Source organism: Chlorocebus sabaeus, chromosome 23 (genome assembly GCF_047675955.1).
Source record: "Chlorocebus sabaeus isolate Y175 chromosome 23, mChlSab1.0.hap1, whole genome shotgun sequence".
Classification (NCBI taxonomy): domain Eukaryota; kingdom Metazoa; phylum Chordata; class Mammalia; order Primates; family Cercopithecidae; genus Chlorocebus; species Chlorocebus sabaeus.
In genome coordinates, this window is record NC_132926.1 from 45804872 (window position 1) to 45832724 (window position 27853).

General features: G+C 42.0%; 1 protein-coding gene across 3 annotated transcripts in view; it reads left to right on the forward strand.

Moving 5' to 3' along the window:
- Window positions 1–27853, forward strand: part of TRPC7 (transient receptor potential cation channel subfamily C member 7) — a 140990-nt gene that overhangs the window by 60068 nt on the left and 53069 nt on the right. For 2 of the 3 annotated variants that reach the window (XM_038007520.2, XM_073010674.1), the window contains exon 4: window positions 26923–27139. In XM_038007520.2, the coding sequence (XP_037863448.1) occupies window positions 26923–27139 (217 nt within the window). Of the gene's footprint in view, window positions 1–18322; window positions 18488–26922; window positions 27140–27853 lie in introns of all 3 variants that reach the window. The other variant, XM_008014543.3, reaches the window with a different exon arrangement.

Below are 27853 nucleotides of genomic sequence, written 5' to 3' on the forward strand. Positions count from 1 at the left end.
ACACACACACACACCCCAGTGAATTTTTTTTTTTTTTTTTTTGAGACAGAGTTTTGCTCTTGTTGCCCAGGCTGGAGTGCAATGGCGTGATCTTGGCTCACCACAACCTCCACCTCCCAAGTTCAAGTTATTCTCCTGCCTCAGCCTCCTGAGTAGCTGGGATTACAGGCATGCACTACCACACCCAGCTAGTTTTTGTATTTTTAGCAGAAACGGGGTTTCTCCATGTTGGTCAGGCTGGTCTTGAACTCCCAACCTCAGGTGACCACCCCCACTTGGCTCCCAAATTGCTGGGATTATAGGCATGAGCCACCGTGCCCGGCCTGATTTTTTTTTTAAGTAATCAGATCATGTCATGCCCACAGTTAAATCTTCCACCTAAGCATGAACAAGCCAGGCATAGTCTCTTCCCTCAGGAAGTTCATAGTCTAATAATTATCACTGCTAGAAGTAGAGCCTGAAACAAGGATTTTTTTATTTCTTGTTTTTATTTGTTTTTGCTAGTGATTCATCAAAAGCATGATCTTGGGGGAAACCTGCGTTGAAGGGGCAGAAGCAGAATGGGGCAGGAGAAGAAACTAAGCTAAGAGAGGGTTTCAGAAAAGTCTAACTTCAGCTTGACTTGGTGAGGAACCTGGGAATCTGAGTAGCACCACAGACTTGTCCCATGTTAAGGCAAGGGGGTTGGCCTTTTATACACTTACACCAGCCACTCATTAGTGGCAGGCTGCCCCAAGGGGAGGGCATTACCTCCTGGGCAATTCTGGGCAAAGTGGTTTCCCCTGGCTTTGGGGAATTTGTGGAGATGGGTGTTTCTGTGAGTCCCTAGTAGCTGGAGGTGGGTGCACCTTCCTTCGAATGAGGATCTTGGCGGACACTAGCATCTTTTTGCCCCCTAAAGCACTTAAAATCCAACTATTAACAATGGCCTACAAGGTGCTGCATGACCTGGCCCTTGCCTCCCTATCTAACTCACCTCACACCAAGCTCCCTCCTGCTCACTGATCTCCAGCTGCACTGCCTGCCTCTGTTCCTTCAGCACTCCATGCTATTAGTTCCTGCCCAGGGAAGTTACTGGTCCCTTTCCCTCAGGTCTCTGCTGGCTGGATCCTCAGTGTTTGAGTCTCAGATCCATAGCCTGCTTCTCAGAGGGACCTCCTGACCACTCGGTCCGAATGTGGTCACCATGTTGTCCCCTCCCTCATCAGCCACTGTCTGTCCCAGTGAATATCATTTGTTTCTTTTGTTTACTTGTGTACTGTCTGTTTCCCTTAATTCTGTGGCAGCAACTCACCACTGTATCCCCAGCCTAGAGCATACTCAGGCAAGTAGAAGATTCTCAAAAATATTTTCTGAATAAGTGAAAAATGGAATAAATAAATGAATGTGTAGCACCTGAGTTTTCTTCCAGTTTTGTTTTCCTGAAATACAACAAAATCCCAAATTCAAGATGAGATTCATTCCTAAATGCTCCTGAGGAAACTCACAGAGCTCTCTTGAGGATCAAAACGAGATGAATAGGAAAGCAGCCCATGATGTGACAGTGGATTAGATGTCATTCGTCTCATGCTTGAGGCCCTATGACTATTGTCACTGAGTCCGTGGAAACTCAGAACATGAGTAATGACCTTAATTTATTTAAAAACAACAACAAAAAAGAAAAGTTATTTACATACAAAATATAGTTTAATTAATAAAATTATTAATAATTTGGTCTCCGAATTGCATCTGAATAAATTACAAATTAATGTTTAGAAAAAGATTAGTATAATTATAATAATATATTTGGGTAATGAGTATACTTATTACAGAAGTATAAGCATTACAAATTAATATTTTTATAGCTGTTACATACTTAGTATATATGTATATTTGTGCAGTAAGTATACTTATCACAAATGAATTCATCTTTTTATGCTTATTATTCCCTACTAAACCCATCAGAAGCATCATTGCCTGACTGCTATGCTTACTCCTCTTCTGATAGGTGTTGCTAGGCAGATGCAAGCTTGAAGAAGGAGGGGATCATCCTGTGACACCCATTATCAGCTACATCTGTGGACAATATAAAATAAATAAAACCCAGCCCCGGTTTGTCAGGAACTTTCATCCTAACGGGTTACAGAGATCTGAATCCGGCCCTTTATCAAACAAGTAAGGAAAGACTAATCCAGATGAAAATGGTGTGGGAAAACATGGAACAGGAGGAGGTTCATGGCTTCTGAGCCAGGCCATGAAAGGGGGCACAGAGCTCAAAAGCAAAGGGGGAACAAAGACATTCCGGAAAGAGGAAGCAGTGGGGGACCTACAAAGGTACGATCACGTTTAGGGACTTGCAGGTGTCCTGCGGGTAGATTTATGGGAAGAAGGGAGCTTGGGAAGAGGAGGCAATTTGAGGTAGGAGAACAGGAACCCCGGGCAGGGGCAGGACGCCTGGCTGGGGAGGCGAGGCCAGCATGTGGGCTGTGAAGATGGCCAAAGGGCTCGGCTCCATTCCATATGGAACAGGGCCTCCAGGTTGTCTGTATTTCTGATTTCACTGCAGTTTGTATTTCTGATTTCACTGATTTTATTTATTGAACAAACAACATAAAAATAAGGAAGCTATTTAAAAGAAAAACGATGGTATCCAATCATGTGCCCCATATATCAATTATTTTTATTTGTTGACAGGTTTCCAATTTTTTCCCATGTGCAGAAATATATTTACATGTATACAGCTATAGGGTAAATAATTTTGTGATTTGAGTCACCAAGCAGTAGAATGTAAAAATTTATCTATGCTTCCTATAATTATTTTGTTGATGCTAGCATGAGATTGAAGTACCATTGTTAACATTTTCTCTACTGTTGAGCATTCATTTTAAAATATATTTCTATTTACTTTTATCTGCATACATAAAGTTTTCTTTCCTTCTTTTCTGTTATTTCCTTAAGTTGAATTTCTGAGAGTGGGGCTACTGGGTCAAAGGGTATAAATATTTGCTATGGTTCTTGAAATATATTGCAAAATTATTTTCCCAAAGGACTATATTATTTTTCAGTGCCACCAGTGGTATACAACTGACCTGGTTTCATCAGCACTTTACAATCACTGAGTATTATTAAGATTATTAGTATTATTCCTCCCTAATTTAATAGACGTAAAATACTCTTTGCGTATTTTAAAATGCATTCCTCTGGTTACTAAGCAGATGAGCATTTTTCTATGTGAATCCTGCCCCACCCCCAGCTATCCACCACACCACACCACAAATATCCTTAGCATTGCCATACTGGAGCCTTACCACTTTCCATGTCAACTTGAATGATTCTTGTGTGATCTAGAACTTTCTACACATTTGTGGCCAAGTTAATGATATGTTAGAACTGTAAGTAGCTTCACTTCAGTAATACAGTTCTAGTGGTAAGGTTTGATGGCATATACAGGAAAGGGAACTAACTAAAATACTGTTAGAGGTGTCCATTAGGAAGTGATGACAGCCTAAGGGTAATGGCTGAGTTCAAAGAAGGAATACGTATATCCGTCCCTTTGGAGGCAGAAAATAAGGCTTTGCAATTTAGGAGACAAATTCAGCCTAGATGCTTCTTTGGCTGAGTATGGCCTAACAACCACAGGATAAACTACTCAGATTCTCCTACAGAGATTGCAGAGATTAGGGGCATTCCCTAGATTACCCTAACAGAGATTTTATTTAGATGAGGGAGGGAACTGGAGGCCATTGAGAAGCCTAGAGGACATGGTGGTAAGCTGAGGCAGACGAGCTCTAGCAGCCTGGAGGAGGCCTGGGCCACAGTGGATGGGGAGGGGACTGGGGCACTGGGGACTACTGGAGCTAAGCCAAGCTCGCCCTGCCTAGCAGGCAGCCAGAAGAATTCCCAAGATAGGGAAGGACCAATGAACTGGCAGAGCACAGTGTTCTTGTCCAGTCCACAGATAATATCAGAGATGCTAAACCTCTCACCAGATCCACAGCCAGCCCTCCTTATACATTTTTCCCCAGATTATTTTTAATAAAAGCAACATAATACTTGTTTTTCTAATAAGGACCTTCAGTCAGTCCTCCCAGCACTCTGGAACAACCTGCATTTTGGGGCCCCATTTTGGGACCTTTATTCAAGGTCCTTATTAGAAAAGGTGAAAAGGACATGTTAAAGTGTTGGCTAATTTGGAAGAGCTGCTTGCAGTAACCATCAAGATGAAATTCAGTGAAATTAAAACCCATTAGGGAGGGTTTACAAAGACAAAGTTCCAACAAGCAAATCTATTAGCATCAGTTACGGATCCTTAGCTGATAATAAACCACTGCCCAGAGAAATCTGACTTCTTGTTATGACGGCAGGGTACACATACACATATGTCATATTCTATCACAATTGTAACTGGTTATTATATTTACAGATGGTGCACAAATATCCTGAAGGTCCCTTATATGGTTGTTAAAGATTTCTTCCCGAATTAATTGACTCCTTCCCAGACAATCAAAGGCTGTGTGTTAAAAAACAGACCTTTCAGCATGATGTGAGTGAACAGCCCTGTGTGGAGTGGTGGTTAAGAATCATCAGCTTGGGCAAATTGTTTAACTTTGCTTTTCCCTCATCTCTAATGTGGGGATGACACTACTTGCCTTATAAAGTTCCAGTACATAGTAAGTACCGGACAAATTCTTCCAGGAATTATTCTGCTCCATAGCTGGCACTGGTTAGGGGACCAGCTGTGTATCACCTGGGTGGCAGACAAGGCACAGCCCACTCCATGTTGTTACACTCTATTACTAGAAAAAAAAAAATCTCTATTTCTAACCTTAGCCTGTTCTGTCAAAATTAACATTTTATTATATTATTAAAATGTTATGTATAATCCATATATATGTGTATATATAGCATTAAATGTGTAATGACTGGAGAAACAGGCATAACCAGCATGAATTTGCTTTGTGCCTCTTGCTGGTAAGATATCTCACATATTAACTGCTGCTTGGTGTAGTTCAAGCTCTGAAGTAGGCATGTCTGGGTTCACATCCTGGCTGTGTGACCTCAGATGGGTTACTTAGCCCTCTGCCTCAGTTTCCTCCTTTGTAAAAAAAAAAAAAGATCTAGTGATTGTGCTAATGATGGAATTGTTGCAAGGATTAAATTGATCAATAAATGAAAATCATTTAGAACAATGTATGGTACATCATATCCAATAAATGTTGGCTCTTAGCATTTTAAAATTTTTCTGAACTATATGAAATCTGGCTCAGTGTCTCCTACCCAGATTGGAAGGAACTTTGGTCTCAGTCATTCTGGGTGCACCTTTTTCTGTGTTGTACCACGGCCCTGAAGACTCACTTGTGTATCTAAAGGAGAGCTCTTGGTCTATGCCCTTCTCCTATGGACACCTGATGCCACTAACAAGTGCTGATCACCACAATCTGTTCTAAGCCATGACTCCATCTTACTCGTTCAACAAAGGGTTTTTTCTTTTTTTTTTTTTTTCCACCCATTGTGTTCCTGACACTATAGCAGGTGCTGGGAATAAAACAGAAAAACAAAACAGAAAAGAAGTAACCCTTTCCTCCTGGAGCTTCAAATGAAGCAAGACCCCTGAGTCAGGCTGGTGCTAGGGCCCTCTTCAGGATTTCCACAAAGAAGACCCTTGTCATTTGGTCAATCCTCTCAGCACTCTGGAATGATCTGCATTTGGGGGTCCATCTACCTCCAAGGCAGGAAGTTCAACTGGAACTTGATGCTTGCCATCCCACGGAAGACATTCAAACCCCACTCCCCTTTCCTGGTCTCAGGAAACATCTCTCCAACACCAAAGACTCTCCTCCAGACCCTCCTCTTCACTGAGCCCCAATCCCCCCAAAAAGCCTGCATGTGATATTCAAAACTATTCCTGAAATCTCAAGAAACTATTAACTTCTTCCTCAGCTACAACCACGAGAACACAGAGCCCTCCTGGCCACCTCCTAAGGAGGTGGAAGGCAAAATGTCACTCATTCTTCTATGATGAATTTTCAGGCAAGAAAACAAGACAGGCTCATCTCCCAGGAAGGTTATTCAGACACCCAGACACACAGATTGGGTCCAGGGAGGCGAGTGTTCATGGCTTAGGGAGCGGTAGGCGGCATCTGGACCACAGTGCTGTCAAAGGGAAGGAAGACACAGAACAGATTTGCGTGTCTGGCAACCAGAAGGAAATTAACAAGATTTTGAGACAGTAATTTCAGCAGAGTTTAAGAGCCAGATTTCAGACGGTCAGGAGGCCATAGGTAAGTGCAGCTAACAACACAGGTAAGTGCAGCTGTTGTTTGTGAGATGCTTCTACCTCTGAGAAGGAAGAGGAGCAGAGGATGAACGTCAAGGCAGAAAGGAGATGAAGACTGAGGAAGGAGTTCTTGCCCCACAGGCCCATGGAGAAGGAGACAATGTGGAGTGCTGAGAACTAGAAACTGATGGGCGGTGTTTGACTTATCTTTTGGTGCATAAAACTTGGTGGTTTGGAAAAGAATCAATCATTTTATTTACTCACAATTCTGCAGGTCAGGAAATCAGGCAGGATTCAGCTGGGATGTTCTTATGCTAAAATCATTTGTTCAGCTGTATTCAGTTGGTGGTTTGACTGAGATGGAAGATGTCAGAAGGGTACACCCACATTGCTGGCACCTCAATGCTTCTTTATTTTCTCTCTCTCCCTGCACATGGATATTCTGAGCTTCCTCACAGCATGGGGGTCTTCCTCACAGCAGGGGAGCTGAACTATAGCATGGCAGCTGCCTTCTAAGAGGTAGCTTTCTCAGGAGATACTGAAGATGTCTAAGGCTCAATTTTGGAAAGTGTTGCAGCATCCTCTTCAAAGTAAGTCATTAAGAGTTATCCCAGCTTCCACCACAGGGATTTAGACCCACTTCTTGATGGAGGATTGTCAAGGTCTGATTCCAGAGCATGTGGGATGGGAGACATTGTTGTCACCATCTTTGGAAATGCCGTTTACCTCAGGAGGAGAGAGGAGTGAGAGTTCCTACTTGTGGGAGTACACTGTGGAATCAAAGAGATGAGTTGTGGATTCATCTATAAATTTGTGCATTCGATAAGTATTTCTTGAAATTATACTATGTACTGGACACTGTTCCAGGTAGTACAGGTGCAATGAGGCAAAAGAAAAAGTCCTTGCTCTTATAAAGCTTATGTTCTAGTACAGAGACAGACAATAAATACTTAACAAACTCTAGTGGTTGCCAAGTGATATAACAAAGCAGGGTTAGAGGACAGGAGGAACCGAGTAGGGGGCACAAGGAAGGCTTCTGTTTTGGGCAGGGTTGTCAAGGAAGGCCTTGGTGCATTTCAGGAATACATGGAGGGGCACTGAGGCAAGAACTAGACTATCGAAAGCCTTATAGGCATGGGAAGAAACGTGAATTGTTTTTTCTAAGCATAGTTAGCAGCCATTCATCTGGTCTCTTGTTCAGCTGGGAGATTAAAAAATCTACCATCAGCCTTGCATCCTTTGACTCATCCTCAGGCCACTGGGCTTCCCTTCTAGATCCTTAGAGTCTGAGGGTAGTGTCTTTACTATAGGTTTGACATTATAGTGGCTAGAAGCCATCCAAATTTGGTCTGGAAAAAATGTTTTAAAAATCCTGCATAGCTCCAGATGGCTTTGTAAATTAAATTAGACCCACACTGGCCCAGGAACTTTCTCAATCATAATTACATTAGTGATCATTAACATTTAAAGAGGCTGCAAACAGAATACTGGATATTGCAATAAATTATCATTGTCCACTGGGCAGGTTCCATGAATCAAGTGCCCCTGGAACCTTTTGAGACTATCTGATGCTGCAATTTAAATGGAGGATATTGTTCTGCTTCTTTGTACATGGGAGTACAATGGGGGCAAGAGTGAGAGCAAGTGCATGTGCAAAAAAAAATCCATGCTATGCATATCTGGTCCGTATGTCCAAACTAAAAGTCTGTTACAACTCTGCCTGGCTCCCAAGGCACTGTACTTTTCCAAGTCATGTTTAGTCTTCATCTTAGCACGACTCACAAGACCCATTACTCCTCAATGGTCCAGCCACCCTGAGCTACCTACATCTCTCCTAATATGCCAGGCTCTGAGGCTTCAGTAATAACAGCAACAATAACAACAAAGTTTTAAGTTCTTAATCTGTGCCCTTTACCATGCCAACAGCTTTGAATATACTCATTCAGTGTGTCATCAATATTGTCATCTCTGCTTTACATATGAAATAGACACAGATCAGAGGTAAAGTAACTTGCTCAATCTCACACAGCCAGTCACAGGCGGAGGCAAGATCTAAAGCAAGCACTGACTCTGGAGCCCAAATGTTTTGCAGCTCCTTCTCCTCAGCATGCCCTTCTTCTCTCGGTGGCCTGCGTATAGCCTTCACAACTCTGCACAAAAATCCTTCCCTCAACAAGGCATTCCTCACTGTCCCTCCACATTCCTGCTTAGGCTGGGTGCCTCTTCTCTGCTGTTCCATGACACCCCTGGTTAACTCCTACTAGGGCACTGTTGGAGCTACACTGAACTTGCCTATTTAACTGTCTCTCTGACAGGCATTGAGGGCAATGAGAGTCAGGACATTATCATCAACTTCTGTGTCCCTACTGCCTGGCTCAGTAGATATTTGTTGAATGAATGGATGCATAGATAGATTTGAGTGTAGGTAGATGTGGCTTTAAATATATCACAATATCCAATGGGAATCAGTTTTTACTTCTAAAACATATTAACATTCTGGGAGAAAGAGATTTTATTTGCCATAGGTTGATAAAAACCAACACTCAAAGTATGACCAAAATTGACCCAACTCATTAAGAAATTTACATAGGTGTGTGAATATTCACACACATGTGCGCACATACACACATATCATGGTGTGGAGGTTGGTCCGTCAATGACAAAGGGAGCAAAAAACAAACACAAGTGCCCAGGGTACCTTACCCTTGAATGCTGAGTATTCATATCCTCATCTGACATCCGAGAATAGAAAATCAGAGGTCTCCTGCATGACCAGAACATGCCCCTTACCAGAAATAATGTTTCCCAGTTTTGAGGTATGATGAATTTCCACATTTCTCGGATAAGTGAAGATAGCAATTGAAGTTGTCCAAACTGAAGCCTTGGGTGGCAGAGTAGGCACAGATAGCACCAAGAGGGCAGAAGTATTCGAAGGTAGGAGTGGCAGGGTGATAAATGGAATTAGGTGATGCCCTTTAAAAGTGCTCTGTGCACTCTACATGTGAAGAGTTACAGTGTTTGTTGGAGGAAAGTGGATGTCCATTGATAGGCACACCCCATTGTTTGCATAAGGCCCAGAATCACATGAAAATGAACTAGAACTTTGTCTACATGGGTCTTTGTTGGTCAGGTTGGTGCTGGGAAATGAAAGGACGGGAAATAAGGTTAAAAATTTCCAGAAGTAAGAAATCTGGTCAAGACCTAAGTGTGAGGAATGAGCAAGGGTTCTGAGCTCAGACCCCTTTCACCTCCCTTCTCACAAACCAAAATGAGCTATGTGCAGGGAGCTAAGAATACTGGTTCAGGATTTTACAACTCTCTTCATCCTGCCTTAGTGGGAGGCTAACTCACACTCAGATGGAGGTAAAATTAACTATGACAAGTAATCCTCATCTTGGAATTATCAGAAGTGGATTCATGCAGGCCTAGAGCCCGGGAAAGAGAATCTGTGGAACAATGGAAGGTATTACTTCACTCTGGGTTTCACTTCCAGCAACTCTGTTGGGGGACTGCCCTTTTAGAAAAGATGGGCATGAGAAGAGACAGGCATTTCTGGGGAAAATAGATGGAGATCTGGAGACAGGAGCAATGGACAGCAAGTGAGATAGGAGCAATGGAAAGCAAGCAACTGCCTTCGCAAAGAAATCAGACACCCCACACACGAAGGAGGCATCAAGGTCCAAGGAACCCAGCAACTTTCACCATGTGGGCCCATCAACAGAACTGCAGGAGAAAGTTGGCCCCTGAGGACACAGCAGAGGGCAGAAAACTGGTCATACAACAGCATGTGTCCCAGGAACTGGCCTGGCCCTGCCTGGGGCTCATTCAGGAAGGGAGGAGGGAGGAGCTGATGTCCTGCACTTAGTACACTGAGTGACAGGTAGAGTGACTTGAATAGGAATACATAGGAGGCTATCATGAAACAATCCCCTGTTGTCCAGCCTGGAAACACTCAGAACCATCAAGATTAGGGAATTATCAGGTTTCCCAAGGGCACGGACCATGGCCATCTTGTTCACTGTGTCCTCCATTCCTAAAAGTTCTTGGTACCCGGTAATAATAGGCATTTAATATATGTCTGGTGGATGGATGGATGACTGTCTGCCAATGGTATTAGGTTTGTGCTAACCAGCTGCCAAGACCTGGCACATTTGGGTTACGCATGTTATTTCTAATGCTTAAGCCAATGTCTATGCCCTTATTTTGCATTTATGTCTCACAATATCAAAATACTGGCAATAAGAATATTTATAACTTTAAGAATTCAAAGGTTAAAATTTAAAATTAGTAACCCTAAATCTTGAGTGTATTTTAAGTATAAAACAATATACAAATGAAAGCATCAAGTAAAAACAAAATATGGGCAAAATAGATGTTATACATACATCAGCATTATAATATAAATTCAGAGGAGCTAAACTGAATTTTAAAGTGTCATTTTAAAATAATTACGTAAAAATAAAATATAAAATGTGATTCTGAAAAGTAAATAACTCATTACTGAATTACATTCACATTTCTCTGAAAGAGAAATTTAGAAAATTTAGAATTATAAAGGGATAGTTCTAAGTAAGCTCCAAATAGTTCCCTCTGATTCCTTCATCTGCCTGCAATTGACCTAATATTTTATTTGATAATATGAGGGAATCTCTTTGAAAAATGTATGACCACCACACCCCATCCCAGTTCCATCAACCTAGGACCACCATTTTTGTACTGGTCAGACACTGTGGTTTATATTTAAAGAAAGCATTCCCACTCTGTCTTTTTTCATTTAATTAAATATAAATACAGATTCCCATGCAGATTTCCTGTATCAATATTAACACCTTTGGGTATGTGTTCTCCTTGTTGATAAAGTTTCTGAACTAGAGTAAGAATTATTCATGCAAGAAAAACTGCTTTTAATGATAATCAAGTTTCTCTACTTTAGAGTCACAGAAAGTGGATGAATACTCTGTAAGTGAGCACATCTTTAGTTGATTAAAAAATTTGATGCATGATATAAGCGATTTGTATTTCAGAAATATTATACCAATTAAAAAGCAGTATGTTGGTAAACAGAAGTTTGCTGAGTTTAAAAATTGCACCGTAAACCAAAAACTGGAACCCTTGAAACCTCCCTTGAGTTAGTCATCATTATGGACATTCCGTAAGTAGAGAAGTTGAGACCTAAGGAATTAAGCTACTCAGTTCCTCAGCAATCAGTGGTGGAGCTTGTATTGACACCTGGGCAGGCTGACCCAGAGCCTGTATATGTTCCCAACACCATGAACGTTTGCAACCAAGGCACAGCACAGCCACCAGCAAGGCCTGCAGAGTTGTGGAACCAACTTGGGAACATTATCCAGTCAGAACTCAGGCTCAGGGAACTGCTGCTCTTCCTAGTAAGATGTCAGTGTAGGTAGGATTTTGTCATGGGACTTGAAATCCTAATTAGGTCCTTCAGCAAAGTGATTGTTTAAATGGAGTTTGTACTTTTCAAGGCTATAAATCTGAGCTTGGGTGGCCTCCACATTAACCTGGTCCTGACAAAGAAGTGATCAGGCACTTGAGCCATCATGGAATCAGCTGCTTCTATTCTTCTCTATATGTAGAAGACAGAGCCCAGGATGTCATCTTTAGCAGGATGAAGTTATCAAGAAAAGTGGCTTCAAGCCCTTCTCCTTGTGTATTTCTGATTTTTATCTCTACTGAGACTTGGCTGACCAACAGGCAGAAGGGCAGAGAGAGATGAGAGTTCTAACAGCATCTCAAATGGTGAGTCCCCTGGCCTTTGTGGAGTTGGAAAAATCACCATAATCCCTTGTGCTTTGGTGTTTCAGTCTGATTTTAAATCTACCTTGAGGAAATATAGGGTAAATGTAGTTCAAAATGCTATCTTTGATGTCAGACTGGCCTGGGTTCCAGTCCAGGCCCTGTCATCATAATCACTTTTGTGACTGATAGTAGACAAGTTACTTAATCTCTCTGTGTCTAATGCCTCCATATTTAAAACAGAGATTTACCAACCCCACCTTAAAGAACTGATGTGAGGGTTAAATAATATAATGACTGGTAAGCACAGGGCCTGACACAGAATAGTGCTCAACAAATATTAGTGATTCCTTATTATTAAATAAATATTTTCTGGATCAATATCAGTTTACAGTGGTACATGGCATACATAAAAATTAAATAATCCTCATCTAATCCAAGAGATAATCTTCAAATCTTATTTTGGACTCATATTTCAATCTTTTCCTACACAAGAAGATGAGTACCTGGTTTAGCTTTTATGCCCTCTTCCTGCCTGCCTTTCAGTAAAGATGTGAAGATACTTAAGTGTTCATCAGGCCCTGAGTAACAGGATTTGTTACATTTAGAAATTACTCTAGGATGATGAGAAAATCATGGAGAAATCTTAGGGGATTCAAAACACTCAGTTTATCAATCACTCAACAGAAGTTTATTGAGCACCTATTACATGGAAAACATAAGGCTGCACACTCTTGGAGATACCTAGACAGTTGGTTCCTTCAAGATTAAAAATAACAGAAAAGACCAGATGTAGTCATAAGAGTATGTCTATCCACAACTTGACCTATGAACCATGATTACCAAGTGAGTGGGCTACAGAATAAGACCCATAGGTGTCCAAGATGTCTTTTGGGGGCTAAGGAACTTGGTGGGACTTGGAGGTAGACAGGAAGTTGGGTGTTTTTGTTTGTTTGTTTGTTTTTGACAGAGACTTGATCCATCGCCCAGGCTGGAGAGCAGTGGCGCAATCTCGGCTCACTGCAGCCTCTGCCTCCCGGGTTCAAGCAATTCTCCTACCTTAGCCTCCTGAGTAGCTGGGATTACAGGCACCAGACACCATGCCTGGCTAATTTTTGTATTTATTTATTTATTTTTTTTTTTTTTTTTTTTTTTTTTTTTTTTTTAGTAGAGATGGGGTTTCACCATGTTGGCCAGGCTGGTCTTGAATTCCTGACCTCAGGTGATCCACCCACCTCAGCCTCCCAAAGGGGAAATAGGGTCATGAAGGCTGCTGAGGCATTAAACCAGAGAGGAGCAAGATGGACCTTCTTTGAACATAGACAGGGGGTGGCTACATATGCCATGTCTGGGAACAGCATGTAGAGTAGCGTGGCTAGATGGTAAGGCTCAGGAAGGGGAGGAGTTGAAAATAATCCAAGAAAATTTGCTGGACATGGCTTCCACTTCTTTGATTTCAGGTTAGGGCATAGCCTCAGGTAGGGTGGAGAGAGTTGCTGCCAGGTATGGAGGGTGGCCTCTTTGTGACACTGTGAAAGGGCAGAGGCAGTCATTTGGAGCCAGCCAAAAGCTAACTGAGCCTTCCATGGGACTCTGGCCATGACAACATAACCAGACTGGAAACCCAGTCACATCAGCACCCTCTGAGCTCTCTACTCTGAGAGGACTTCTGGTGAGCGCAGGAAAATGCTTCTACCTCCAGAAAGACCTGCCACAGCTCCTGCCTTCGCACCTGCACTCAGGAAATGGCTTGCCTCCAGCTCTGGAAGAAGTCCAAGCACCCTGAAACTAAGACATAGGCTAGTTCATTAAGGACTTTCTTCATCAAAAAATCATTCTCTGGTCAGAGAGATGCTGCTGAGTCACAGGCATAGTCCTCAGAGCAACCCAACAATTAAGGGCATTTGTGTAAGTAATCTCTGTTGGTCTAGAAAATTTGAGGTTTGCTTAAAGAGAGGTGGCGGAGAGTTTTTTTGTGTCCTGCTGTCCCTGGGATACAGGAACAGAGAGCTGTCTTTGAGAATAATGGAGCAAGAGACCTAACGTAATAGTTGATATTGAATATCCGTGGGAATGAAGAGCCTGCAGAGAGGCCCATCTCCTTTTGCTGCCCAGTAGACTTCCAGAAAGGCTCAGTCAGCAACTGCTGGCAGAACCCCCAGCTGTAGAAATGACCAAGAAGCATTCCAGAGTTAGCTGGGATCAGGGGTGCACACATGGAAGAGAAGTCAGGGGAGGGTGGAATCGAGTGTCAGACATCTATACAGGCATCCAAATAGAATCTCCCAGCAATGAAGGAGCTATGTGACAGATGCTCAGGTGATCAAAAAATGGGAAATTCTGAAGGCAGTGCTGCAGAAACGTGAGTGGGGTGGTGTGCCTAGGCAGAGTGTATGAAATAACCCCAAGTTGTAGCCCAAAATCCCCTTGAGCTTAGTTCCAATCCCTGCCCCTCTCCTTGGTTCATTTCTTGGGGCTCATTTCTCCAGATGATGCTGTGAATTTTTTCCTGGTTCATCTCTTTAAACTCCTAGCTCAACTGCCTTTGGGAATTAAGGAAGTTGTTGTTGTTGTTTCTTAATCTCCTGGCACTTCTACAGTGAAAATAAATTCAGCAGTCATGAATTCAATCATTTATCTGTTCACCGTGTCTCCTAGCAAGCCATTTTCAGCCTCTAGTACCCACATGCCTCTTCCAGATGTGGTAGCATGCAGAAGTGCAGGGAGTCGGCCACTTCACAGGGGCAATGAGGAAGGAAGGCAATTTTGGTCCTGTGGATGGCACCAGATTTGCAATCTGAAAGCAGAGAACTCTAGCCATGCCATTTACTCAAACAGTGCCCATTCATAAACAACATGCTAACAACCACAGGAGCCCTCCAGGAGGAGTTTTCTCTCCAGCAGGGGATCATGCAGAACTATAAGTACAATGAAAGGCAGTGACTAAGAATTACTTGAGAGAAAAGAGAGACTGTCACCTGAGTGGGGCAGAGTCAGCCTTTCCATTACAGAAAATTCTGTCTCAGTGTCCCCTCCTATCTCTCCCTGCAGGCCCACTCCTCTCCAGACCCTCCCTCACCCGGCTCCTTGGACAGTCCATCTCAGTTACAAATGTAGTTTGATTTATTTTCTCTTAAGAGCCTGCTCAGCCCCATGTGAACTCCTTCGCATATTCTCGGCTCCAGCCATTACAAACTGCCTACTATCATGAATGTGAATCATGGTGCTGGGAAAATCTAGGCAGCCACATCAGTTCTTCCCTTGAAGAATTCTCCTACAAGTGTGCCACGCTCTAGGCAGGAGTGGCCTAGGCATAGCTCTTGGTGGCATCCATCCTTTGATCATTCTATCCCTTTGTGAGCAAGATACCAAAGAAAAAAAGCCCAAGACAACACCAATTTTCTGAGTTCCTATTCTATTCTAGCTGTAAGCTTTTCTTCCATCAGTTCCTCTCTGACTCTGCTTTTGAAAATCCCAGTCACACCCCAAGTTCTTCCTGCCTTTGTTCCTTAGCTGTGTGCCCTTTTGGGTAGAGTTTTCTTTGTGTCCTGTTGGTGTGCTTCATTTGCTACTCTCATCCTCCTTGGGTCAGGGATGATACTTTTTCATGCTTCAAAATCACAGGGGAAAAAAATCTTTTGATACACATTGAACTGTCTTTGAAGGGCTGCCACAAGTACAGAACGGTACCCAGATAGAGGTAAACAGCAATTTGGGCTTCAACTATCCACAGCTGTTATCTTATTACATCATAAAGTCTACCTACAAACAAATAGCATGTCTGAAGCTAGGTTGCTTTATTATAGAGGGATAAATGCAGCTGTGGAAATTAGCAAAGGTCCAATCAGAGGAAGACAGAGTCCCAAGAGACCCCTCTGTTTTAACTGGGACCACTGTCTTCCTCTGAGGCAATCAAGGGAGACTGGGGAATGGTCGCCATTGTGTTCTCTCTCAGAGCTTCTGCTCTTCTGGCCTTCTGCCCAATCTGTGGTGCTGACCTGTCTGCCAAGAAGCAGCAGCAGAAGCATGGGACAGGCTCCCCCAGATACAGACAAAAAGCAAATGATAGGGATTGCGACAGGTGTCCTCCCCAGGCAGCTGTAGTGCAGGGAGCCATAGGGTGAGTCAAATACTCATCCTCTATTTCACAGTATGCGTGGTGCCTTCTAATCAGACTATGAGTTTCTGCAAAGCAGGGCCATTTCAGTATCCACAGAAGGCTGGCAGTTGAAAAACAAAAGTGACTGCACCCCATGCTCACCCACCACTCCCTCTGAGACTGTGCTATGACTAGACCCTGAGAATTACAGAAATGTCTGCGTGACTTTCCATTGCCTGCTCCTCTTCATTGTGAGCCAGAAAGGGCCCAGGATGTCTTATGATCTGCATCCTTGGGGTTCCTCCCTGGGCTGAGGATAATCCACGGCTATTCTTGGAGAGAAAGCATAGCAGTAATGCCACAAAGAAAAGCCAGTAATGATACAAAGAAAAGCCTCACTTGCATCTAATATTTCAAGTAATGGTATTGTCAGGGGCTGTAGGGTCAAAGAAACCTTTGATAGTGTCCTCAAAGATTGTGTGGCTGTTACTGTGAGTTACTGTGAGTTCACAGAAATGGGAAACATGTTGTCACTTACATTGTGAATTTTAAAATAGCTCTATTTATATTGTTCTTGTAATGAAAAGGGAATGCTTCACATTTCCCAGGAATCGTTGTATATGTCCCCTTAATACTCAGGGAGGCAAATGAGATGAAAATCAGCACATGACGTTCCAGAGTACTCAGTTGATAAGTCATCCCTTTGAAAAATGCCCAGTCTATCTTCTCTAGTTCATACTGCCCAGCCATGCTCTGGCAGCACATGGGTATCCTGAGTGAGGCCAAAGGGCAGACCTGTCAAAAGCAAACAAAGGCTTCCTCCTGTCATGGGGGAAAAATAAGATAACAAGTATATTTTTTTCAAATGTAAATTTTATTCCCATAAATTTTGCTTAAATATTGCCTATTACCAGCTTCCAGTTGACCCTGACTCAACTAAACAAATGACCAATCAGTAACTACTATTTGCAGAAAAGGGATGTTCTGGTGGCAACAACTAAAGCCAATATGCTGGATCAAGCAGAAAACAAAACATTTTGTCTGTGAATATAAAAGTGTCTCATGGACCACATGGGTAGAGGGGAGCTGGGCCCTAAAGAGGTCAAACACTTGTTCAGCCTCTTTCTGCACACCATTCTCTTTCTGTTTTCAACAGACTTGTTTTGCTACTTAGTCCACAAAGTGGAATATAGCTGCCTAGACTGTCCAAGGTGACATGATAACTCTGTACTAAATAAATAGACTGCCTCTTTCAATATAGTCCCAAACACCCAGGAGAGAAAACCTAATGGTCCCAGTTTAGGTCAGGGTTCCACTCCTAGTCCAATAAGCTGAATCCAGGGGTGAGGGCAGGACATGGCCACACAATTAAAAAGGGTCACAAGAGGTCTGTCTTGTAACCTAGGCATTAGGGTAGAACAGTTCCAAGAGAGAGAAGTGGTGGTAAGAAGGGTGCACGATGTCCCAGAAGGAAGCTACTCCGTGGAGGATCCAATGTAGCGATGCTCCATCATGCCACAAAAAAACTGGATTCAAGTCCAACACCACTAGGATCCAGTAAGAAAATATTGAGGAATTTTAACACATTCTCTGGAAACACTGTAAGCATTTTTCCTTAGACTACATAGGAAAAGAAAGGGGATTCTTTTTTTTTTTTTTTTTTTACACAATATAATTTAATCCTCTAAGACAATGTGATAAACTCTGTTTTGCAGATAAGAATATTAAAGCTCAGAGAGGTTAAATAACTGTCCCAAGGTCACCCAGCTAGTAGGGGGTAGAACAAAATTCACACCCATGTCTGACTCCAAAACCCCCTTCATGCTCCATCCATTCCTCTGTGTTCCTTCCCAAGTGAACTCTGCCCAGTGATAAGTCTCCCTTGGTCAGCTGAACAGCCTGAATTGAAGACAAGCATGTACCCAAAAGCTGACTTTCATTTTCTGTGCCTGAGACTTTTCTAGGCCCAGTTTGCAAAGTGTGAATTCAGCCAGTCTTGCAAGGACTCTGGCCACAGCACAAAGCTCTTCAGCATCCCCAAGTCAGAAGGCCCCCTTCCTACGCCTCACCCCCACCCACTGCAGGTTCCTCAACCACCCCCAGGTGGAGCATTTCAGCCCCCAGCCACTCCTAGGTTGTATACTGTTCAAGTGCTATCGATGCCATTTTCCTGTTTGCGTTTTGTTTTTGTTTTTGTTTTGTTTTTACAGTTCGTTGCTCATCCTAACTGTCAGCAGCAATTGCTTACCATGTGGTATGAAAATCTCTCAGGCTTACGTCAACAGTCTATCGCTGTGAAATTCCTGGCTGTCTTTGGAGTCTCCATAGGCCTCCCTTTTCTCGCCATAGCCTATTGGATTGCTCCGTGCAGCAAGGTACAGACTGCTTAAGGTGCATGTCGTTTGCGGTTATTTCTTCTCTCTTCTTAGCATGATCTGAAGTCCATTTTATTCAAATTAGCAGTTGATTTTTTCCCATATTTAAAGAAAATATTCCTGAGATGCCCAGTGAAAGTAGGAAACCACATAAAAGGAAAAATGTTAAGACATGCTTTTTTAAATCTTTTTTTTTTTTCAAAGAGAGAGAGGAGTGATAAAATTTTAAACATGAGAGGCATAATTTGAAAGGATCAATAACAGAATTGAGAATAAAGATACTTTTCTTCTTCTAATTATGCAATGTCCTAAGCATGTCCTCCAAACCCACAGTATAATAATTGTAATCATGGTAATAGTAATAGCCAACATTTGAGTAGTTTCTCTTCTCTAAGCCCTTTTCATGGAATATCTCGTTTCACAGTCTCAATTACATTGTGACATGTATGCTTTATGAAGTAGGTCCAGAAAAGAGAAATGACTAGTAGGCTGGAAATCAAGCACAGCTCATGCTGGGGCACTGCAGACCCACTGCAAACATCTTCCTAGTTTCCCTGGCCCCTTTGATGAGGTTCTGGCTCACATGGACAGCTAATTAGATTGCAGGAAGGAAAAAGGCAAAGGAAGGAGAAGAGCTCAAAAGGAGTGTTATTTCCCTGAGGGGGAGGGTCCATTGCCCACCAGTGATAGAAGGAGTGGAACCTGCAGGTGCCAAGCTGCCCTACTGCCCGCTCTACCATCCCCACATCCCAGTCACATGGGTCAAAGCCACAGAAAGTACCAGCACTCCAGCTTCGGGGGACAGTCAGTGCTTTTAAGACCAAACCATGCAGAAATTTTGAAGTATGTTTCATGGGTTTAAGATTGTCACTAAAGGTTCTAAAGCTGCATTTACCTAGTGATACATTTAAAAAGGAATTAAGCTTAGGTAATAAACATTCAGTAGGAGAAATATGACTGCAGGGAGATTAGTTCCATAGGCAACTTGATCAGGTAATGTGGTTAATAAAACTGTCACCAGTGAACCGACCCTCTCGTCAACTCCGCTTAGGAGTAACTCATACATTTGAATGACAGCTGTGAGACTTCGGGGCTGCTGGTGAGGCCACCTAACCAATCAATGAACTGACTGCCTCAGAGTAGGTGCAGGGTCTCAGAGAGAGGTCAAGCCCCAAATCCTTCTTCTGGAGAGTAGTATTAAAAATGGAAGCCCTCTTACTGAACTTCTACAGTATTCAACCTTACATCTATTGAGGATTTCGCTTCTATGGCAGTCTATCATGCCAGGAACTTTCAGATCAGAATTTCCCAAATAATATACATGTAGGTAAAGGCAATTTTTTCTCTCCTTCATTATGAGCTGAAAAAAACACAGTGGGTGAAAAAACTAACCAGATTTAAAGCTGGCTTGAAGCTGGTCATGGGTTTTAAGCACAGTCTGTTTTGTAAGTTGCCTTCACCCAGAGCCCCAGTGAGTAGGGACATTTAACTTCACTCTCTCTGAACCCCAGAACAAATTCTAGGCTGTTCTAGGCATTAAAATAACAGCAACTTTGTGGAGAAAGTGCTACCAATCCTCACTTTTGCTGCAAAGCTAAATGTGACAGCTTCCAGGAACCTGGGACTAGCCAACAGGAGCAAACTGGTTTGCCTCTGACTGCCTAGTGGCCTGGGAAAAGACTCAGAAAGAGATGATGTGCCAGTTGCTGACTAAATTGTTTGGAATTCTGGTAGCTCTGAGAAGAATCTTGGTACACATGCAGATGTGATCAAATTAAAGTGTGTGGTTGCAGAGAGGGATTTCTAGAATTTCTTGGGCCTAGTAAATCCAGGAAGCTAATAGCACCTGGGACATAGGGGTCAGACCTGTGGCAGTCTTCTGTAACACTCTGGAGGAAACAGTTGCAAGGAAGTTTGACCCATAACGGGGGTTTCCTCACCTCTGTTTAGATACTCGTTTGATTGACATTTGGTGCCCCCAGAAGTTCCAATAAGACTAAAAAAAAAAGAAACTCAAGATAAACATGAGCTGATCATTAAGCCACTTGTCACTTCTATGCACTTTCTAGATTCCAAGTCTGAGCTCAGTGCAGTAGAGGGCATGTCGATAACTGAGTCTGTGGCATGAGATGACTCTTGGTGGCACTGCTCATTACAACCAAAGATTCCCTCATTAAAGAGCTGTCGAACTTGCTCTGAGGCAGCCAAAGGACAGATAAAACAGTCAAGATATTTTTAGTCTTTCCTTTCACCATTTAGAAAGAAATCTTTTCAACTTTGGCAGAGATATTACTGGGAATTACAGAGAGGTCACATCTGCCATGTGACAAAACCAGCCCCTCTAAGGGTTCCTGATGCCGAGAAAAACCATGTCTCCCAAAAGGAGGGCAATGGCGAAGTCTGTTAATGGGTGGGCAGCCCTCCTCCTGAGGGGTCACTGTCTTTACATCTGTCTATATCTGTAATTCCAGGAAAAGGACAATGTCATTTCAGAGATCTCCTGTTCTAATGACATTATTACACCCCTTTCTAAAAACTTAGACCTTGATATTATTTTATAAATGTACTCATAAAATGTCACTTGCAAACTTCATCAACTAATGCCCATCAATTTCTAGTAAATGTTGAAATTTCTGTTTCCAGCCCAATGGTGCATTTAACTCCTAATAGTTGCTGCCCTCATTTAGAGACTATTAGAAACATCAAAATTACTTGATTAGTCAGCCATAATGACTGCATCATTTCTTTCCTATTGAATTATCAAGGCTGTCAATTCTATTTTTATATTAAGTTTCTGAGGGTCCCTAAGAAAGACAGTTAAATAAGGAAATCACAAGGCAAAAGGTGTCAACAGAAGTTCAGCTTACTAATATGTTGGTTGAAGAGGATAACCAAGTCACAGATGGCTACATATAACGATAAATGCAGGCCTGGAGCATGGGACGGGTTTATCTGGGTCAAGAGAAAGAACAGTGATTCTGTTTATCATTTCTCATTGTCATCACCAACTTAGTTGAGCTCAGGCAGCCCACTGGGAGAGCAGTGAATTCCAATCCTCATCGACGCACGGCAGTTAGGTCTCTGTTTGCCTAGAGAGTTCTTTATTCTCTCAACAAGGGCTCCAGTATCAAAGGGTCTTTATAGCTGCCTAAGCTGTTTCCATCCTTTGCTATCCTATTCTGATTTGTAATTTAGATTGTCTGCCTCTTAAGATCTCTGAGCCAAAAGAATAAATAACAGTCATCTTCGAAGGTTCAAACAGTGTCCCTATATGATGTGGCAGACACCAGCATCATGTGAATGCTGAGGAACTGCACCAGTTTTAATTATAACAGGGAAGGAGAAGCTGACCTCATCTATTATGTGTTAACCATAACTGTTCAAGTGTCCTCAAAATTTGCCCCAGCACTGAGGCAGGAGGAACTGTAAACAACTTTAGAATCCAGCCTTATGTCTTTGCAGTGTGCAATCTAACAGTCCTTACAGCCATAATCCTTGCTTGGAGAAATATAAAGTTGTTACCCTCTCTCCACCATCCCAAACACAAACACCTAGTAAGGAAGGCATGAATGAGCGGGCGGTTTTGAAAGATCTCTGTTTTGCCTTACCAAAGCTGAAATGGCTTGAAAGGGGTCCTCAAACCATGTGGTTCAGGGCCCAACCAGAAGAGTATGGCAACTCCAGAGATCTCTGTTTCTCCACATTTATCTCTACCAGAGAGCTACACTCGATTAAAGAAAATCACAACACAGTTTTTGAAGCATAGCCATGGAGGGGAAATTTGTGTCAGGAAATGCAGCATTGGTGCTCTTACATCACTAATGCTTCTATTCCCAAGTCCAAAAGGCTAGTCCAGCACCTGTCACCCTGCTGAGATAGGATTAAAGAGTGCCGGAAGCTGATCGCTTTCAGACTTAGCCCAGACTGAGCCCTGCAACATTTCTCCCCATCTCTCCATCTATTTCCTACCACAGTTTTTAGCCTGTGTCTCCCCACACTAGAAAATCAGCAACTTTGAAGGGAAGATCCAACTCTTACAGCTTGTTTTATCTCTATCACCTCCAGTGCCCAGCATCGTGTTGCATATAGATAGCGCAACAGGCTATCTATAAGAGATATCCCAAACAGGCTCGTGGCATAAACACATACGGACTCCGTGTGGGTCCACCTTTGTGTCAAGTTTCTTTTAAGATTCCTCTTAGGAGAATGTCCTGAGACCCTCCAGTGCCATATATTGAGTACTTCCCATACACCAGGCACTGCTCTAACTGCTTTGTGTGTATTAAATCATTCATTGCTTACATTGACCCTATGCAGTTGTCATTATTTTTATCCCCATTTTATAGAAGAAGAAACTGAAACACTAAGGGATTAAATAACTTGTTTTTAAAAATATATATGAAGCTATGGTTTAAACCTAGAGTCTCTGGCTCCAGAGATCTGCCCTTAACCGCTGCATGCAAATGCACATGCCCATTACACTAGCACCATTACAACCTTCAACACCTAATGTAGACATCTTAGCTGCTGACTAACTGACCTTGAAATGGACTTGATTTAAATCTTAAAAGTTGGTAGGACTTTTTAAGAAAGAAGTCAAAACAACCAGATGACAAACTCTGTCCCTTCCTTTTCTTTCACTGGAGTCCTACTTTGTAAATCCCTCTTCAGGCCCCAGAACAAAGTGTGGATTCACATTGTAATGTGTGGAGAAATATCAAGTCGTTACAATGTGTAGATTGACCTTGTAATGTGGGAACACTGATTACAGGCACCCAGTAAACACCATCACTATCCCACCCCATCATAAAAGGGAAAAATCCTGAGCCCTGTGTTAGACATTTTGAATAAGAGTTTCAGGGGGAGCATCTTGAGGAATCTGCCTCTAATTTAACCAGGATCTCGCTAACATTTGAGAATCACCCAACATTAAAGCTGTGCATGATTCTTTTGGGAACGATTAATCCAAGTTTGCTTTCACTCAGTTTCTAACTTGTAAGCCAGGCCCTTGCTTAAGGCCATGGCACCCAGTGGAAAGTGAGGGTGGCATTTGGTGAAGGAGTCTGTTATAAAAGACTAGGAAGATGCTGGAAACCTTCTCTGAGTGATGTACCACAATCACAGCCACAGGCCTATGTTGTTGGGATGTAAGATTTCGCACATCCAGGTCCCACTTAGGTGCTTATGCTTGTGGGGGCTAAGAGTCCAGTGGCATGGAACACGGACTTGGTGCTGACCAGTAAACGCAGGTGCCCACCCCGAGGGTCCACGAAGGCAGTTTGTTTAGAGCCAATACAGGGGCACTATTCAGTTGCTTTGACATTCATATATTTCTCAGAGCCAAAGAATAGTGGCCAGGAAGCTTGGGGTGAGCCAGAGACTTCAGTTCTACAAGCTTTTATTTCCTGACGTGTTCTCAGCTCATAAGGTCCTAGTAATGACTGAACTGCTTTAGACCACATTTTTGGGCTCCTCAGTTCTGCACTCCAGGCACAGTGGGCTAAGGCCCACATCTTCATCTCTTTTTACACCTAATGCTAGTACCTGACCCAGCTTTAACGATTCTGCAGCTAAGAGCTGCTGGCATGTATTGGTTGACTTTTCTCCTTTCTTTTGGCACATCTGGTGGCCTTGCAAATGGAGGAAATTTTCCCCAAAGGTAATTTACTTCAAAAATTATCTGTGTGAGTCAAATAGGGAATTTTACAAATAAAGAAAAAGGAAACCATTGAAATGACTGAATCTCATTTGACCTTTATCAAAGTTTTACCAGATAAAAAGATGCATTCAAACCCAGAAGTATAGGAAAAGAACATCAATTCCCAACCTCACTTTTCCTCCCTATGACCTAGATCAAGTGGGAACTGAGCCCAGGGTAACTTTCCATCAAATCACCAAAAGACATTATCAGGACTTTTTATTATGGTTTATAGTAAATATAATAATTTTTGCAGATTCATCTTCTTCTAGAAAATAACAGCTTGGAGGTAACAAAGAGAATATTAAATTCCTTAAACCAGGTCTTCTGGGGAAACCCAAAGCCAGCTTGGGTGCAGTTACATACAAATTCCAGCAATCAGGTGCCTCACCTGGGTGAGAAGTTGGAGAGGTATACCCCACATCCTCATCCAGATGATCACTGAATATACTAGGTAAAGCCCACAGATAAAGGATGGGGAAAATTGACCCCTTAAGAGCTGTGTCTATCTCAGAGTTCCCCAGCTTTTTCTAATACTCTTGAAACCTTGCTGGGATACACAAGACCTAGTATCCCTTGCCCTCTCTTCAGTCTCCCCTCTCCTCACGCTCTATTCTCCTCCCTGCAGTCATGCGCCATCTCCCCTCACCTCTCATCACCAGCTCAGTCAGGACACAGTGACAAGAAACAATGTGATGACTACCTAAGGCTGTCTCCTGGATACACCAAAACATCCCAAAGTCCTGGTTGGGAAATGGGGCTCCAAGATGCTAACACCATTTGCTAAAATGCCAAAAACTTCAAACTAGCTATTTAATATCATATAAATCAAAAAGAGACATGGTTTAATTCAGTTTTGTACTGAATTTATATAAAATGTTGTATTTGTCCTTACATTTACTCTCTGCATTCTATAACTAGCACATCTGTCTATTGCCAAAAATAATCTAAAGTCCCTATTTTTGTAAATAATAAACAGTATACAGAAATGTTACTGTAAAATATTTGTGGGAATATCGTCAGATAAACATCTCTTTTTTTTTTTTTTCGAAACGGAGTCTCGCTTTGTCGCCCAGGCTGGAGTGCAGCGGCGCGATCTCGGCTCACTGCAAGCTCCGCCTCCCGGGTTCACGCCATTCTCCTGCCTCAGCCTCCCGAGTAGCTGGGACTACAGGCACCCGCCACCACGCCCGGCTAATTTTTTGTATTTTCAGTAGAGACGGGGTTTCACCATGGTCTCGATCTCCTGACCTCGTGATCCGCCCACCTCGGCCCCCCACAGTGCTGGGATTACAGGCGTGAGCGACCGCGCCCGGCCAACATCTCTATATTTCTGAAGTTATTCCTAGTGTCATATGACAACATGCAGATGAATTCTAACACAAGCAGGGATTCCTAATGTTTGAATATTTTTTAAAATCCAGATTTTTAAAAAGATAAAAACTAATACTTTAATAAACGGGTTCTATAGCATCAGAATCATAATGTTATGCTAATAACTACAATAATTAAAGTGGATAATTAACATACTGAAGCACATTAAAAGAACATTATCAAGTCATCTGATTTATAAATGTTGTGTTGAACATAGTCACAATTGGGAAAATTCTACTTAGAGAAACCCCTGTAACTGATCTTCTGTTCAATCAATAGTCTATCTCCTGGGTAACATTTCACTCTAGGACTGCTGAATGAGGCAGAATGTGAAAGTTATAACCAGTCACTGGTTATAATTGAGTATCTACCTTGGAAAAGAAACTGAGCTTCAGAAAAGATGTTCCTCTTTGCTCTTATCATCATACATGGATGAGGAGTAGGATTTGGTGCTTAGATGTGGGCAATGAGCTGGAAAAGTCCCAACTGAGTTCATTAACAGGAGGCTGGCAAGTACTCAATGTGCAGCCCTCAAGTCGATCCCAAAGATCCAAGTGGCCTTTGGATGGGGTGCCATGAGATAGAGAAGATATGACTAGTATTTGCTCCTTAATAGGGCATCTTTTGGACCATTTCCAGCTTGTGACATTTCAGGCACTAGGCCAAAAGGAAAACCTCAATGAATTTTAGAATACTATCATAGAGGCTATGTTCTATAAAGATGCTGCAATAAAATTCAAATTTTTCAAAGCAGGGAGAAAAACAGTCCTCTATGTCTGGAAATGAAATAATCCTTGTGTTAAAAATGAAATAAAAATATAATGTACAAAATACTGTAACTGAATGTCAATGAAAATGCTACAAGGGAAAATTTAGGAGAAGGCAGCTAAAGCAGTACCTAGTGAGAAATGTGTAGCTTTAAATAAATGTATCAACATACAAGAAAGGTTGAGAACAAATAGTCTAAGAATGAAGCCCAAGTGAGTAGATTAAACAAAAAGTGAGCATACTCAAAGTGCATTTTTTAAAATTGTGAACTTTATGCAGACATTATTTTTTCATATTCATGCAGTTGGAGGTATCAGTGCAATCAGATGTAACATGGTGATTGTCAGGTGTGTGCTATCAATTCTCTTAGCCCCTCCCACTAAGTCTTCTAAATGGGAAAATATTGACCAAGTAAGTTTGGTCAAGCAGCATCTCACATAAAAGTTCAAGAAAAAATGTTATATGGGTTCAGTTAGCAGTTTCTGTCCAAGACGAAGGATTCTCTGGTTAAACCTTGGTGAAAGCGATGTTTTAAAGAAAGACTTGCATCCACCTAGAGCCAGTTTAACATGTCTTGCACATGTTTTCTTTCCAGCTAGGACGAACCCTGAGGAGCCCTTTCATGAAGTTTGTAGCTCATGCAGTTTCTTTTACAATCTTCTTGGGATTATTAGTTGTGAATGCATCTGACCGATTTGAAGGTGTTAAAACCCTGCCAAATGAAACCTTCACAGACTACCCAAAACAAATCTTCAGAGTGAAAACCACACAGTTCTCCTGGACAGAAATGCTCATTATGAAGTGGGTCTTAGGTAAGCAAGTCACTCTACTTTTATTCTCTCCTTGCTAATTACAGTAGGACATTATTAAACTCTGACTTCTGAACTTCTTCCTCCCCTCTTCAGTGTACTCTTGATAGACAAAATGGTGAGTAGATTACCAACAAGAAAGTCATAGTCATCTTCTGTCTTTAAGATACACAGACCTGTATACAAACTCCAGTTTTGAAAGGAAATGTTTGAGGTGGCGGGGGTGGAGGGTAGGGGCAGAAATTTTTTAAGTATATACATTGTACATTCATTATACATATATTGAAAGTAGTTTCATGGGAAAACATATTATTTTGATCATTTAAACATAGTCCATCGGAAGTCTTAAGAAAAGTTCAGATTTTTTAAAAGGGCATAAAATTGCATAGCTTAAAAGATATTTCTGTTATCACTAAATATTGGTATATAGTAGAACTGTGATAATAAATATACATCTAAAAATTTACAGGAGTAACATTTTCTTATTATTTGTGTAAGTGGGTGTACTAAAAAGCTATGAAATTCCTCTTGTAGTTGTATTTTACGCTGCCATGGTGTGCCACTGGAGCTGCCAAGGAAATTGTTCCCAATTTCCTCATTGATTAACTGAGAAAGGCTGTCTTTTACCCCATTTATGAGAACCATTACTAGAAGGAATAATCAAAATAAAATAAAACTGGCAGTGACTAAAATTGAATGTGGCAAAATGTGTTATAG